This window comes from Aulonocara stuartgranti (assembly GCF_965226115.1).
Source record: "Aulonocara stuartgranti genome assembly, chromosome: 3".
NCBI lineage: Eukaryota > Metazoa > Chordata > Actinopteri > Cichliformes > Cichlidae > Aulonocara > Aulonocara stuartgranti.
The window spans coordinates 64,046,447-64,061,099 of record NC_138941.1 but is presented as its reverse complement, the minus strand read 5'-3'; the positions used below and the strand labels follow the sequence as shown (position 1 = coordinate 64,061,099).

At 47.2% G+C, this 14,653-nt stretch overlaps 1 protein-coding gene and 1 long non-coding RNA gene across 3 annotated transcripts in view; one reads left to right on the top strand and one right to left on the bottom strand.

The window, feature by feature from the left end:
• The window catches only part of LOC309696714, a 109,853-nt gene that overhangs the window by 80,069 nt on the left and 15,131 nt on the right, over positions 1-14,653 (bottom strand). The window lies entirely within an intron of this gene.
• LOC309696023 (uncharacterized protein) lies at positions 8,815-14,537 on the top strand. 2 transcript variants are annotated; one of them, XM_082517064.1, is made up of 4 exons: positions 8,815-8,988; positions 9,061-9,267; positions 14,199-14,405; positions 14,486-14,537. In XM_082517064.1, the coding sequence occupies exons 1-4, from the start codon at positions 8,955-8,957 to the stop codon at positions 14,488-14,490; spliced, it is 453 nt and encodes a 150-aa protein (XP_082373190.1). In that variant the 5' UTR covers positions 8,815-8,954; the 3' UTR covers positions 14,491-14,537. The 2 variants fall into 2 exon arrangements, 1 of the variants encoding a protein (XP_082373190.1); XR_014273302.1 differs by lacking the exons at positions 8,815-8,988; positions 14,199-14,405; positions 14,486-14,537 and adding an exon at positions 9,348-9,483 and having other exon boundaries at positions 9,008-9,267.

Genomic DNA, 14,653 nt, shown 5'->3' with positions numbered 1-14,653 from the left:
AAATTACTCAACAGTTATTTAGGAGCTGTCAGTTTATGTCCGTTTCTATGATGCTGTTTAGTTTCACTCATCAGAGGCTAATTTTACAATGACTAGCTGTGGAAAATTATCTGTTTAGTGTGTTTGATGAATTCAGTGGTGTAAAATCCACAAAGACCAGTAAATCTCTAAAGTCCCCGTCAGACAGCAGAGAAAACCAAATCATACTGTTACAATAAGAAAAGAGTAAAAAAAGGAAACGATTAGGGTAACACAGGGTTACAACTGTTACAATCTTAGTGTTAGTCTCTTCATCATCAAACCATTCAGGCAACTGAGTCAATTTGTATCAAAGACACTATAATGCTTAACAAAAGCAATTTCCTCATTTCCTACAGGAACTTTTCTTCTATACGCTGTCTTTTAGTCTCCTTATCGTACTTGTGGTGGCAAATGAAGAACTGACACCAGTGAGTGTTAATCACCGTATTTTCCAGACCATAAGGCGCACCGGATTATAAGGCGCATTATGCGAAACAAAACAGTCAGATAAGTCAAACTTTACTCAACTCATGCTTCTTGCATCCTCCACTTCAGTACCATTGATTCATTAATGTTGATTTCTCTCTCTTGCGGTATATTAATGACTAACCTCATATTGTGGATGGATTTTCTCAGATGTTCTCTTGACTGAAGTTTGGTCTGAAGTTTGGTCCGTTTGCATCCTGCCATGTGATTGCATTCGTCTCTAACCATCAGGAACCCTCACATTAACTTTTATCGAGTGGAAAAGTGTTAGCGTTCATCCTCTAGCTTCACTGTTTATGTTATGCTAACATAGCTGTGTCGCTAGCGATCACGTAGCACATCATTAAATACCAGCTTGTCCAACTTCAGTAACCCTACAAATGCTCTTTAGTTTTCTCTCTTCATTTATGTTGGAAGTGACAGCAGAGCTGCACGTTTTAATTTTTTCAGAAATCTCTCAGTCAGAACATGCTATATCTATATATATGTTTAGGTGGAAACTAGCGAACTAACTTCCTGCTAACTTCTAACTCTGTCGAATTTAATAAATTCTGTTTTCAAGGAGGCCTGGATGTTAAACTTAATTGTTAAACCTGGTAAAGCAGCAACCCTGATCATTTTATTACATATGAAAGAATTTAGACAGTGTGAAAATCTCCCAATTCTTTTAAACTTTGGGCTGAAGGAAGGACAATACTCGGTGTATAAATGCTCAATCAACAATCCTTTATTTCCATACAATCCAACACTTTATGAGCAAAAGCCATCCGGATGGGGAGACATGCATGAAGAGGGTCACAGTAAATCTCAAACTGGTGGAGGGTTACTCAAGCTCTTATAGCCTTTAGTGGCCCCCACCTAGTCGTAAAAGCCTAAACATTCACATTCTTTCTCTGTTACGGCGCCTAGGTTATGACCTCGGCTCCCTGTCTTTCTGCTCTCTGTAAAGGTGGGGGTATGGAATGTGGTCTGTCTCTTCTATTATCGGCACAAGGTCCTCTGCACACAACATTCTCTTCATGATTCAGCAGTATGAAATGTCAAGAAACAGTGTAACATATTCACAGCAGATCAAGGGTACAGGGTAATGCACACCTGTCTAACAAATCCAAAAATGGTCACATTCTTTTAACCCAAAAATATAATGGAAACTAAGCTACATACGCAGTACACAATCTAGACTAAAGGATATTATATGACCTACAGCAGTTAACATAATTCAACTACTTTAACTACAGATATAAGATAACATATGATAACAGAATAATCTCACAACCGCAACTCTCAGTGATGCCACAATGTTTGTTTGACTTTGGGACCTGAAGTAGACAGAGTTTTGGACCCAGTTTACTCCACGAGGCACCTGACTACGGTAGCTTTAATGCTCCGACAATCCATCAAGCGGTGCGCCGTGTACCACATAAAATCGGTTCGAAGTCAGTAAACACAACCAGAATTCATACATAAGGCGCACCAAATTCTAAGGCGCACTGACGATTTTAGAAAAAAATCTAAGGATTTTAAGTGCGCCCTATAGCGCCAAAAATATGGTAGTCTCTGTGGCATTTATATATAAACTTGTAGCTGGCAGCTGAAATCTAAAGTTATATTCCAGCTCACATGAAAAGTCATGAGATAACATCTCTCTCTCAGAGATCTGAAAGCTGAAAATACCAAGCAACCATACATGCCGTTGCATGTAACAAGAGCTCCTTGTGCTCCATCGTCACATAATTTCTAGATGGTTTATCTGCATCAACAATATCCAAAATCACATTATTAATCACCCCATTGTCAGAGCTGTCTGACTCTCTGCAGTAAAAAAATGTTTTCATCGTTCCTTCACCTCTAAGTGTTTTTCTTCAAAGTCAGAAAAAATGATTGACTAATTCAAAGGATGGACATTTATGGACTATTTGAAGGTGTAGATTGTCTCATGTCCTGGTCTGTTTCATGTCATGAAATTACTTTTCATCATGTTGTTTAGCTGAAAACAACTTTACTGCTGTCATTCAGCAGAACAGACCAAGCAAGAAATCTGCTGCTGTTGAAGGAACTTACATCATATGTTACTATAACTACAGAGGTGGAGGTAATAATCAGTTTAAACAGTGACACAGACATCTAAATAAAAGAGGTGTTGTACACTGACAGACTTGAATTGTGACAAGTGTGTGTGTGGACAGTCTCTTCTGTGTTTACTCTTGTATTTCCTCATTGCTAGAGGGCTCTGTCCCACAAAAACTCAGAATAACCAAACAGAATGAAGCTGTTTAGTGTTTGTTTAGATTTCAATGTTTGTTTGTTACTGCTTCTTTCATCATGTCTGACTTGTTTTCTACTGGCTTAGGTTGTCTTGGCAGTAGAAGTCTTGGAAGTCTGCCAAGACAAGCCAACATTCAACATTCCAACACGACTACTGTGTAACACAGTAGACGTGTTGTATCACAAACCACGGAGGACCCAGAAAAATGCAATCAAACGTGGAGTTTATTAACAGCCCGGAGAAAACATCAACATACGTCTTCTGACCAAAATACATGTTGTGGATACTTTTAAAGCAGTGGGGTACACGCCCCCCCCATGGCGTCTCATTTTGATAACACCTGTAGAATAAAAAGGGGATGTTTTTTTCCTCTTCTAGTTTCATTATTTTAATATGGCACTATTAGTTCATTAGAATCATATAACCAGCTTTGCATTAAATATATACTGAAGTTTTTGACCTTACATTAGCCTTTGTGTTACAGTGATTGTTATAACTCTAGTTTGATTCTTTACTTATAAGTACCAGAATAATAATATGATCTTTCATTGCAGATGTGACCATGATCAGCTCATACATATTGCAGTTTGTTGCTCATTATAGAGTCGTGCTCAAGTTAATTAAGGGTTAAAAGCTACAGTCAGCGTGAATGTCTGACTGATCTATGGAGGGGAAAGGCTTCGAGCATAGAGGGCCGCACGCGCTTACATACCACTGATATCATATTATTCTTTGTGGTCTTTTATTCAATTATGTTTTTTGCTAAGTTTAAAGTGGTAGTTAATTAAATGACATTGATTAAAATATTAAATACCTGAGTCAGTTTCCGGGCTTTTTAGAGAATCAGTGAAAAACATAAATCATCACTTTCATGATTAATCATTAATGTTAATTTGTTTGTCTTTTGTTAAAAAGAGTGGTTTCAATAATTTCAGACACACCTTGCAATTGTGCTTATGATGAGTTGGCACTTGGTCTTTTGAAGGTCATAAGCTTCGTTCGGCGTGATGGTCCGGACTGATATATTGCAGGTTTTGACTTTGAGTGCAGAGGGCTACATGCAAACACGCTTACACAGCACTTATACGATGTTATTCTTGGTGATCTAGTGCTCAGTTATGTTTTTGTTATGTTTTAAGTAGTGGTAGCTGACCAAGCATTATTCATTTAGTATTATACACTTGTTTTAGAGCAATACACACTGATCGTCTTAATCAATGTGGAAGTCCTTGTAGTTGCAATGTTGTGTCTCAGCAGGGGACGGATGGCTCCAGGAGACGGGGGCAGTCAGCGTCTGCTCTCGGGAAGGAGACAATGTTATTTTTCTGTGTTAAATAAAACTGTCAACATTGATTGTATAACACCTGTCATTACGCATGAATGGGGCGTTCTAATACCCTGATTTTCACAAAACTATGGAGATGTGTTTTTTGTGATGAGATCAGAGGCTGTCTGCATTCAGTTTCCATCTCCCACGTGTGTGACCATTAAAATCATCGTTTGACTTGACCCGGCCGGACCAGTGTTGTTATTGTGGTTTTTCTCTTGTCTCCATCCCCAATATTTTGAACCATAACACACCTTCCATAAAAGGTAATAATCTTAAGCCCTCAGAGTGTCTGAGGGCTGGTTATCGCCTCCAGTTATCTGTTACCAAGTAGAATAAAATGCAACAGGTTTGCAACAAGAAGCTGGAAACATTTGGGCCTCTGCTCAGGCCTATTCCTAGATTATATGTATTATATGTACTGTAAGCATGCATTGCAGTTATCCTTCTATGTTCTAGTTTCCCTCAGCATGTATCACCTGGACAGTCACGCCAGTGAAGCTTAAGACCCTTAATGAACCGAACATCAACTCAAAATAAGCACAGATATGCAATGTGTATAAAATACTTCTAACCGTACTTGTTATAAAAGTTAACATAATGGAAGGATCCTCAAATGGACATCTTCAATAAACAACTGTAATGCAGTATCAATACTGTGAGAAATATTATTAGATGAAATAATGCTGTAAAGAATGTTATTAATGCAATTATAATGATGCAGATTATATGGCAGCAATAAAATAATTTCTGTATCTCCACATTCCCTCGTTTGACATTCCAAAAGGAATGTCACCACACCTCGTGTTGTATCACTCCTCGGCCCACATCCTGGCTTCCAAGTTCATCAGGTAGATTGAATCCACCCATCCAGGGTCCACAACCCTAGCCATAATTTTTACCAACAATCCTTTGACACATGGAATGATACAACAACCTTTCCACCGTCCAAACACGGATGCCACCCAGGACTCCACTGGGTTTCCGATACCTGAGTGCTCATGCATCGTTTTAGACAAATTTTCCGTCCCTCCAGAGCTCAGGTTACTGAGCCATCTGTGGCAGTATTATTTTTGTGGATAAAGGTGCAGCACATGACTCCGAACATAGCACAGACGCCCCCTTTTCTCCGCCAATAACATGTCAAGGGCCATTCGATTCTGCACTCCCATCAGTGAAGTCGGATTATTCTGCAAACCCTTCCATGGCATCCCTGGTAAGGTTAGAGAGTCTCAGCAAGTTGTAATGAACATAGTTAATGGTTCAAGGTTCAAGGTTCTTTATTTGTCACATGCATAGTTATACAAGTATAACACACAGTGAAATGTAGCCTGACACGCTCCTCGACATGTGCAAAAATTGGGGGGAGGGGGGGGGGGTGTAGAGGAAGAACATTATATATATATATATATATATATATATATATATATATATATATATATATATACATACATACATACATACATACATACATATAGTATATACACTGGGTGAATGTGCAGTAGTAGCAGCAAGCAGGTGAATTCTGTACATTAATATGAATAGACATCTGACTATTTTACAGGATAGACAATATAAACATATTTAAAATTAAAGGAATTGAAATGTACATTGTGCCTTGGTTTAGAGTGTCTGGAAGAGAGTCCTGTCTCAGTCAATTATAGATGATGTGAGAGGGCGGGTGTGTGTGTTTAGGGCACGGATGGCTTGGGGATAGAAGCTCCTCTTGAGTCTCTCTGTCCTTGTCCGGAAGATGCGGAACCTTCTACCAGATTGCAGAAGTTGGAACAGTTTGTTGCCAGGATGGGACGGGTCCTTCAGTATCTGCGCTGCTCTAGTCCGGCATCTCCTGGTGTAGGTGTCCTGAAGTGGGGGGAGAGCAATCCTGCAGCAGCGTTCTGCTGTACGGATCATTCTCTGGAGAGCTTTATGGTCCTTCACACAGCTGTTCCCGAACCACGATGTCATGTTCTGTGTGAGGATGCTCTCCACAGCGCCTGTATAGAAAATCCTGAGGATCTTTGGAGAGACCCTGAACTTCCTCAGTTGTCGTAGGTGATACAGGCGCTGCCTAGCCTTTTTGGTCTGGACCTGAATGTGGGCAGCCCATGTCAGGTCTGAGGAGATGTGGACACCAAGATACTTGAAGGACTGCACCCTCTCCACTGGAGCTCCATTGATGATAATGGGCTTGTAGTCTCTGTGCTGACCCCTTCTGAAGTCCACCACCAGCTCCTTGGTCTTGCTGACGTTCAGCTGGAGGTGGTTGTCCTGGCACCACAATGCCAGATTCTTCACTTCATCCATGTAGGCCGCCTCATCGTTGTTGGAGATGGCACCCAACACCACTGTGTCGTCAGCAAACTTCACAATGGTGTTGGAGCCATGGGTGGCCACACAGTCTGAAGTGTAGAGGGAGTAGAGCAGTGGCGAGAGGACACATCCCTAAGGTGCTCCTGTGTTGATGGTGATGCTGTTGGAGAAGCACCTGCCCACCCTCACCACCTGAGTTCTGCCAGTGAGGAAGTCCAACACCCATGCACACAGACGGCTTTTAAGTCCCAGATCCCTCAGCTTTGTGAACAGTCTTCAGGGCACTATTGTGTTAAACGCTGAACTGTAATCAACAAACAGCATTCGCACATAGTTACCCTGTTTCTTGTCCACGTGGCTGAGAGTGGTGTGTAGGACGTGGGCGATGGCATCCTCTGTGGATCTGTTGGATCTGTAGGCGAACTGCAGCGGATCTGTGGTGTCTGGGATGGAGGAGGAGATGATGTTCTTCAGCAGCCTCTCAAACACCTTCATTACTACCGAGGTCAGTGCAACTGGCCGGTAATCGTTCAGGGATGAGGGTTTGCTGTTCTTGGGCACAGGGATGATGGTGGATCTTTTGAAGCATGTGGGGACCACAGACTTCGCCAGGGACTCGTTGAAGATGTAGGTGAACACACCTGCTAGCTGGTCAGCACAGCAGCGCAGCAGACGGCCGGTGATGCCATCTGGCCCCGCCGCTTTCCTTGTGTTCACTCTCCTCAGTGCCGCTCGGACGTCATGCTCCGCGATGCTGGTCATCGGTCTCTCGCTGATGACGTCACTGTCCTCGGTAGTCAGGCGGTAGATAGCATTAGCCGCCTGGCTAACCTCGAAACGGGCGTAGAACCGATTCAGCTCGTTGGTGAATGCAGAGTCGGCGTTGATCGGCGCAGTGTCCCTGGCTTTGTAGTCCGTAATGGTGCGTAGTCCGTGCCACATACTCCGTGTGTCGCCCTGGTGGAAGCGGGACTCCACACGTTCCCGGTACCGGCGTTTGGCATCTCTCACCGCGCGCCGCACGCCGTATGAGGCCGCTTTGTAGGCGCTCATATCGCCAGTGGCGAGACCCGCGTTGTAGGAGGCGGTCCTGGCGTTTACTGCAGTGCGGATCGATCTGTCCATCCACGGTTTCTGGTTTGGGAATGTGGTGACTCTCGCAGTGGGGATAATCTCCTCCGCTAGCATATTGACGAAGCATACTGCTACTTCCGTAAACTCGTTGATGTCGACTGCGCATGCTCTGAACATGTCCCAGTCTACATCGTTGAGTGCGTCCTGTAGCGTAGCTTCTGATTGGGCAGTCCACCGTTTTACTTCCCTCTTGGTCACGTCTTCCCTCCGTATGCTTTGTTTATACTGGGGAATGAGGAAGATGGCGTTGTGGTCAGACTTCCCAAAAGCCGGGTGTGAGACAGCTTTGTAGCCCTGCTTGTATGCCGTGTAGCAGTGATCCAAAATCCGATCCCCTCTCGTTGGACACGAGACATGCTGGTAAAAGTTTGGCATGACTTGTCTGAGGTTCGCTTTGTTAAAGTCTCCTGCTACAATGAGGGCTGCGCCCGGGTCCTTGTTTTGAAGCGAGGTCAGCACATCATGTAATTCGGACAAAGCCATACCTGTGTCCGCTTGGGGTGGGATGTAGACCGCCGTGGCGATGACTGAGGTGAACTCACGGGGCAGATAGAAAGGGCGGCACTTAATGCTCAGGAACTCCAGATGTGGCGAGCAGCCGCTGGAGAGAGTAGAAATGCTCCTGGCATCACACCACTTTCTGTTTATCATGAAACACACTCCCCCACCTTTGGTTTTGTTCGACTCTGCCGTTCTGTCCGCGCGGAGCACAAAGAATGAATCCGACGGAGTTACGGCCTGGTCCGGCACGGTGGGGGTCAGCCATGATTCCGTGAAGCACAGAATGTTGCAGTCCCTCATGTCACGTTGGAAGGTGACCCTTGCTCTTAGGTCATCGAGCTTGTTCTCCATGGATTGTACATTGGCCAGTAGGATACTGGGCAGTGGTGCGCGATGCGCCTGCTGTCTCAGTCTGTTTCTAATACCAGCGCGTTTTCCCCGGCGCTTCTTTGTTCTGTGCCTCGGATGAGCGGCCCGTCCTTTGTTGTTCTCCGCGCCGCGTAGAATCTCTGGCGGCCAGGAAGGGTCAGGTTTAAAAGTGTCCAAGATTAGATGTGCAACCTTGGCACCGATGTTTACAAGTGATCCGCTGTCGTATACTATAAGACTAGAGGATTTTGGGATGTAAACCAGAGCAAAAAAAAAAAAAGTAAAAAACATGCGGTCAACATTCTTATTAGGCGTTATCCAAAGGAATATACTTTCAAACCCCGAAGCTACTGGGTCTGCCAGCTTATACTCGTTTGGAACTCCCCTGTGCTGTCATGGTCTGCGGTGGGTGGCTGGAATTTCCATAAGGCTCCTGAACTGACCTGGGATCCGCCCCTGGGCAGGGCCAACTCCAGGTCCTGCACACCTGGAGCCTATTGCAGGCAATCAAGCCAGAGGGATTTAAACCACACGTTGATGTTCATTCACTGCCAGTTCGTCATCAACACATGTTGGTAACAGGCCTTATGCTTCAAGTTCTTGCTGTGATCTATCTTGTTAACACGACTCTCTTGTGCTGCAGTTGCTGTATTCACCTTGGCTCACGCTCCACCTCCGGACTCAGGATACCAAGCAATCATTCTGAAAATCTCTCTGTGCCTCACCTGCCTGCCCTCCTGCCATCACACTCCATCTGAAGCCCCGGATCTCAGGCCAGCCTTTCCACACCACTCAGCCTCCCCTGGATTCTCATCACCCCCCTCTCAACACTCCATGTCCCCTATTGCAAGTAAGAATTGCTACTCTTACAACTGGCCACTTCAGAGCTGCCTCCACTACCTCCCTAACTCCTTTATCTTCTCTCTTCAGTGTGACTGTTCCCTGCTCAGCTCCACTCCGCATTTCAGGCCTCATTCCCTCGCCCTAGCCACGTTCCCCAGGCCACGCCTCGTCAAACTCCACGTCTTATTGGGGGTTTTTTTTGTCTTTGCTACGTTTTCTTTTTTGCACTTAAACCTAATAAATTGTTACATCATCTGCTGTCTCTGCTCTGGGTTTCTGCACCTGAGTCCTATTCAGTACAGGCCACTCGGCCCTGTGACTGTACGAACTGGCCAGAAAAATGGACTCAGCAGACCCAGTACGTGCACCAGTCTCAAAGCAGGGAGACATTTTAGGGGCTCATGAGCAAGCGTTGCAGGCCCTCGACACCCGATGCCAAGCCATAGGCGAGACTCAGGCTAAGATCTTAGCTTCCCTGCAGGAAATTCAGTCAGCTCTTTCCTCTGCTCCATGCCCGTCCTCTGCGTCTCCTGCACCCGTGGCAGAACCTCCCCAGTCTTCCCCAGCTCCAACCCCTTCAGGCTCCATTTTTCGCGATGCTGCATTCCCAGAACCCGAGCCGTACTTCGGGGAGCAGGGTCGCCTTTCTACTAAAACGTTCTCTCGCGTTCACGCATTCTCCCCGTTCTTTTGCTAGTGATTCAGCTCGGGTAGCATATCTGGTGGCTAAGCTTCAGGGCAAGGCACTGTTATGGGTTGAGGCTTACCTGTCGGCTCATCCGCTCCCAACCTGCTTGTATGATGATTTTCTGTGTGAGTTTAAAAGGACCTTTACCCATCCAGAATCTGAGGGCAGTTCTGATGAAAGGTTGCTTGGGTTACAGCAGGGGAGCCGGAGTGTAGCAGAGTTCATTATTGACTTCCGTACCGCAGCCGCTGAGGCCAATTGGCCCGATCATGCCCTTCAGGGAGTGTTCCGTCGCGCCTTAAACGATGAGCTCAAAGACAAGCTCGCTTCCCGCGATGAGCCCAAGTCTTTTGAAGACCTGGTCTCCCTTTCCCTTAGGATAGATAATCGTCTGAGGGAAAGGGAGGCCGAAAAGAAACAGAAACATCGTAAACCTGCGCCTCGTACGTTTTCACTTCTTCCGCCATCACGTCCGGTGTCCACATCCACTCCCGTTTCCGTAGAAACGGACGCCGCTCCGGAGCCTATGCAAATCGGCCGCTCTCGTCTCACACCAGAGGAGAGAGAGCGACGGCTTCGGTCGGGTGCATGTTTTTACTGTGGCTCAGTGGAGCATAGGTTAGCACAGTGTTCGGTTCGGCCAAAAGGCTCCGCCCGCCGGTAATTTCGGGGATACAGGTGGGCGGATCCTCTTTCAGTTCCAAACCCCGGTTAATTCTACCAGTCACCCTATGTCTAAATCAGGTTTCTCACCCTCTCCATGCTCTCGTTGATTCTGGAGCAGAGCAAAATTTAATAGATTTAGCTCTCGCTAGACGTCTTCAGTTGCCACTCAAGACTCTCGATCCTCCCGTCCCTGTTACCGTATTAAACAATCAAATATTTTCTCAGATAACCCATCAGGCTGGCCCCGTAACCCTCGTCACCTCTGGAAACCACCGCGAAGCCATTACTTTGTTCACTTCCTCTTCTCCTGATTCACCACTCATCCTAGGCTACCCCTGGCTAAAGAAACACAACCCTCATATAGACTGGTCTGGGAGTAAAGTCGCTAGTTGGAGCCTTTTTTGTCTAGCCCACTGCCTCACATCTGCCCTACCGCCAGGTACCCCTGACCCTAACACCTCAGACACAGATCCGGTTGACCTCACACTCGTCCCACCTGAGTACCATGGCTTCCAGGAAGTTTTCAGTAAAGACAAAGCATCATCTTTGCCACCTCACAGACCTTATGACTGCGCTACCTTCTACCTGGTGCTCCGCTTCCCTCTAGCCGGCTATTCAACATCTCCAGACCAGAAAGAGAGTCCATGGAAAAGTATATCCACGAGTCACTAGCTGCAGGTATCATCCGCCCATCCTCCTCTCCAGTGGGCGCCGGCTTCTTTTTTGTGGAAAAGAAGGATAAATCACTCCGTCCATGCATTGAATACAGAGGGTTAAATTACATCACCATTAAAAACAAATATCCTTTACCCCTTATCAGCTCGGCCTTTGAACCCCTCCATGGAGCCACCATATTCACCAAACTGGATCTCCGCAATGCCTACCACCTTGTCCACATTAGGGAGGGGGACGAATGGAAAACGGCTTCTAATACGCCCCTAGGTCATTTTGAGTATTTGGTCATGCCGTTTGGGTTAACCAATGCCCCCGCTGTCTTTCAGAACCTGGTCAACGACGTACTCCGTGATTTCCTGAACCAGTTTGTCTTTGTTTATCTTGATGACATACTCATTTTCTCCAAGACCCCCCAGGAACACCATGTCCACGTCTGAGCAGTCCTCCAATGCCTCCTGGAAAACCGACTTTACGTCAAAGCCGAGAAATGTGAGTTTCATGCACAATCCGTCATGTTTCTTGGCTATATACTCGCAGGAGGGCAGGTGAAGACTGATCCAGCCAAGATCCGCACGATTCTGGAGTGGCCCACGCCCACGTTACGCAAGCTCCTACAACGTTTCCTCGGCTTTGCCAATTTCTACCGGAGGTTTATTTGCAACTACAGCCAGGTAGCCACTCCTCTCACTACACTCACATCCACCAAAAGACAGTTAGTCTGGACACCTGAAGCTGAGGCAGCATTCAGTAGGCTCAAGCGACTATTTACCTCAGCTCCAGTATTGTGTCACCCAGATCACTCCAAGCCATTCGTTCTGGAGGTAGATGCATCCGACGTTGGCGTCGGAGCGGTCCTTTCACAGCATTCAGGTCCCAAGGCCAAGTTACACCCATGCGCCTTTTTTTCGCGTCGACTCTCGTCAGCTGAACGCAACTATGATGTAGGAGACAGAGAGTTGCTGGCTATTAAGTTAGCCCTGGAAGAGTGGTGTCACCTACTGGAAGGAGCTGAACACCCATTCACCATCTTCACAGATCATAAAAACCTTACTTACCTCAAAACGGCTAAGCGTCTAAACGCCCGCCAGGCCCGTTGGTCTCTGTTCTTTGATTGCTTCAAGTTCGCCATCTCTTTCCGTCCAGGTTCCAAGAACACCAAGGCCGATGCCCTGTCTCGTCTTTACGACCCAGACGCTGAACCCACCGAACCAGCTCCTGTGCTTCCTACCTCCTGCCGCGTAGCGTTTTTATCCTGGGACATAGAGGAATCCATCCAGCGAGCATTACAGGATGAACCAGACCTTGGCACAGGTCCTCCGGGCCGCTGCTTCATTCCCGCAGGAACCCGTTCGGCTGTAATTAAGTGGGCTCATAGCTCCCGGTTTTCCTGCAATCCTGGAATTGGCCGCACCATCGCACTACTACGTCGTCACTTCTGGTGGGCAACTCTGGAACATGATGTGCGGGAATACATTTCTGCCTGTGACGTGTGCGCCAGGAACAAGACCCGAAATCAGCGACCCTACGGTCTTCTACAACCTCTGGCCGTACCTTCTCGTCCTTGGTCCCACATTTCCCTGGTCTTTGTCACTGGACTGCCTAGGTCAGGAGGTAAAACAGTAATACTCTCTGTGATCGACAGGTTATCTAAAGCAGCTCACTTCATTGCCCTGGAGAAACTACCCACTGCCACGGAAACTGCAAGACTGATGGTTGACCACGTCTTCAAACTCCACGGGATTCCTGCCGAGGTCACTTCTGACAGGGGACCTCAATTTACATCCCAGGTTTGGAAATCTTTCTGCTCTGCCCTAGGTGCACAAGCCAACCTCAGTTCTGGTTACCACCCTCAAACCAATGGACAGACTGAGAGGCTCAACCAAGAACTAGAGTCCATGCTCCGCTGCATGGTTTCCCATAACCCGGCTACTTGGTCAGCACATCTCCCATGGGTAGAGTATGCGCACAATTCACATGTTTCTGCATCCACTGGTCTCTCTCCATTTGAAGTGTCCCTAGGCTATCAGCCCCCCCTCTTCCCTGAGGAAGAGGCTGATTTGGCTGTGCCTTCCATCCAGCACCATCTCCAGCACTGCCGCCGCGTCTGGACTCGGACTCAGGAGGCACTGACGAACGCTGCTGCCCGCCACTGCCGCTATGCAGATCGTCTACGATCACCAGCTCCTTAGTACACTCCAGGGCAGAAGGTGTGGCTGTCGGCTAAAGATGTTCCCCTTAAGGTTTCCTCCCGCAAGCTGCCTCCTCGGTTTATTGGGCAGTATGTCATCCACTCGGTCATCTCGCCCTCTGCTGTGAAACTCGAGCTTCCTCCCAGTCTACCAATTCACCCAGTTTTTCATGTTTCCCAAGTCAGACCAGTGCTGTCCAGTGTGCTGTGCCCACCCTCCGACCCCCCTCTGCCCACCCGGCTCATCGATGGTCATCCAGCCTATATGGTTAGGAGGATCGTTGACGTCCGCCGCCGTGGTAGGGGTCGCCAGTTTTTGGTGGACTGGGAGGGGTATGGGCCTGAGGAACGTGCCTGGGTTCCTCGCTCGTTTATCCTTGACCCTGCTCTCGTCTCTAGATTTTTCAGGTCATGTCGCAGGGTGGGGACCGATCGGCCGCCGGGAGGCGTCCCTTGAGGGGGGGTACTGTCATGGTCTGCGGTGGGTGGCTGGAATTTCCATAAGGCTCCTGAACTGACCTGGGATCCGCCCCTGGGCAGGGCCAACTCCAGGTCCTGCACACCTGGAGCCTATCAAGCAGGCAATCAAGCCAGAGGGATTTAAACCACACGTTGATGTTCATTCACTGCCAGTTCGTCATCAACACATGTTGGTAACAGGCCTTATGCTTCAAGTTCTTGCTGTGATCTATCTTGTTAACACGACTCTCTTGTGCTGCAGTTGCTGTATTCACCTTGGCTCACGCTCCACCTCCGGACTCAGGATACCAAGCAATCATTCTGAAAATCTCTCTGTGCCTCACCTGCCTGCCCTCCTGCCATCACACTCCATCTGAAGCCCCGGATCTCAGGCCAGCCTTTCCACACCACTCAGCCTCCCCTGGATTCTCATCACCCCCCTCTCAACACTCCATGTCCCCTATTGCAAGTAAGAATTGCTACTCTTACAACTGGCCACTTCAGAGCTGCCTCCACTACCTCCCTAACTCCTTTATCTTCTCTCTTCAGTGTGACTGTTCCCTGCTCAGCTCCACTCCGCATTTCAGGCCTCATTCCCTCGCCCTAGCCACGTTCCCCAGGCCACGCCTCGTCAAACTCCACGTCTTATTGGGTTTTTTTTGTCTTTGCTACGTTTTCTTTTTTGCACTTAAATCTAATAAATTGTTACATCATCTG

What these genes read in the sequence shown, in the direction of transcription:
- LOC309696023 (XM_082517064.1), top strand. Translation starts at nt 8,955, where the DNA reads ATGTTCATTCACTGCCAGTTCGTCATCAACACAT. An exon ending in CCAGTTCGTCATCAACACAT is followed by an intron (nt 8,989 to 9,060) that starts GTTGGTAACAGG and finishes CTTGTGCTGCAG; the next exon opens with TTGCTGTATTCACCTTGGCT. An exon ending in CTCCATGTCCCCTATTGCAA is followed by an intron (nt 9,268 to 14,198) that starts GTAAGAATTGCT and finishes CTTGTGCTGCAG; the next exon opens with TTGCTGTATTCACCTTGGCT.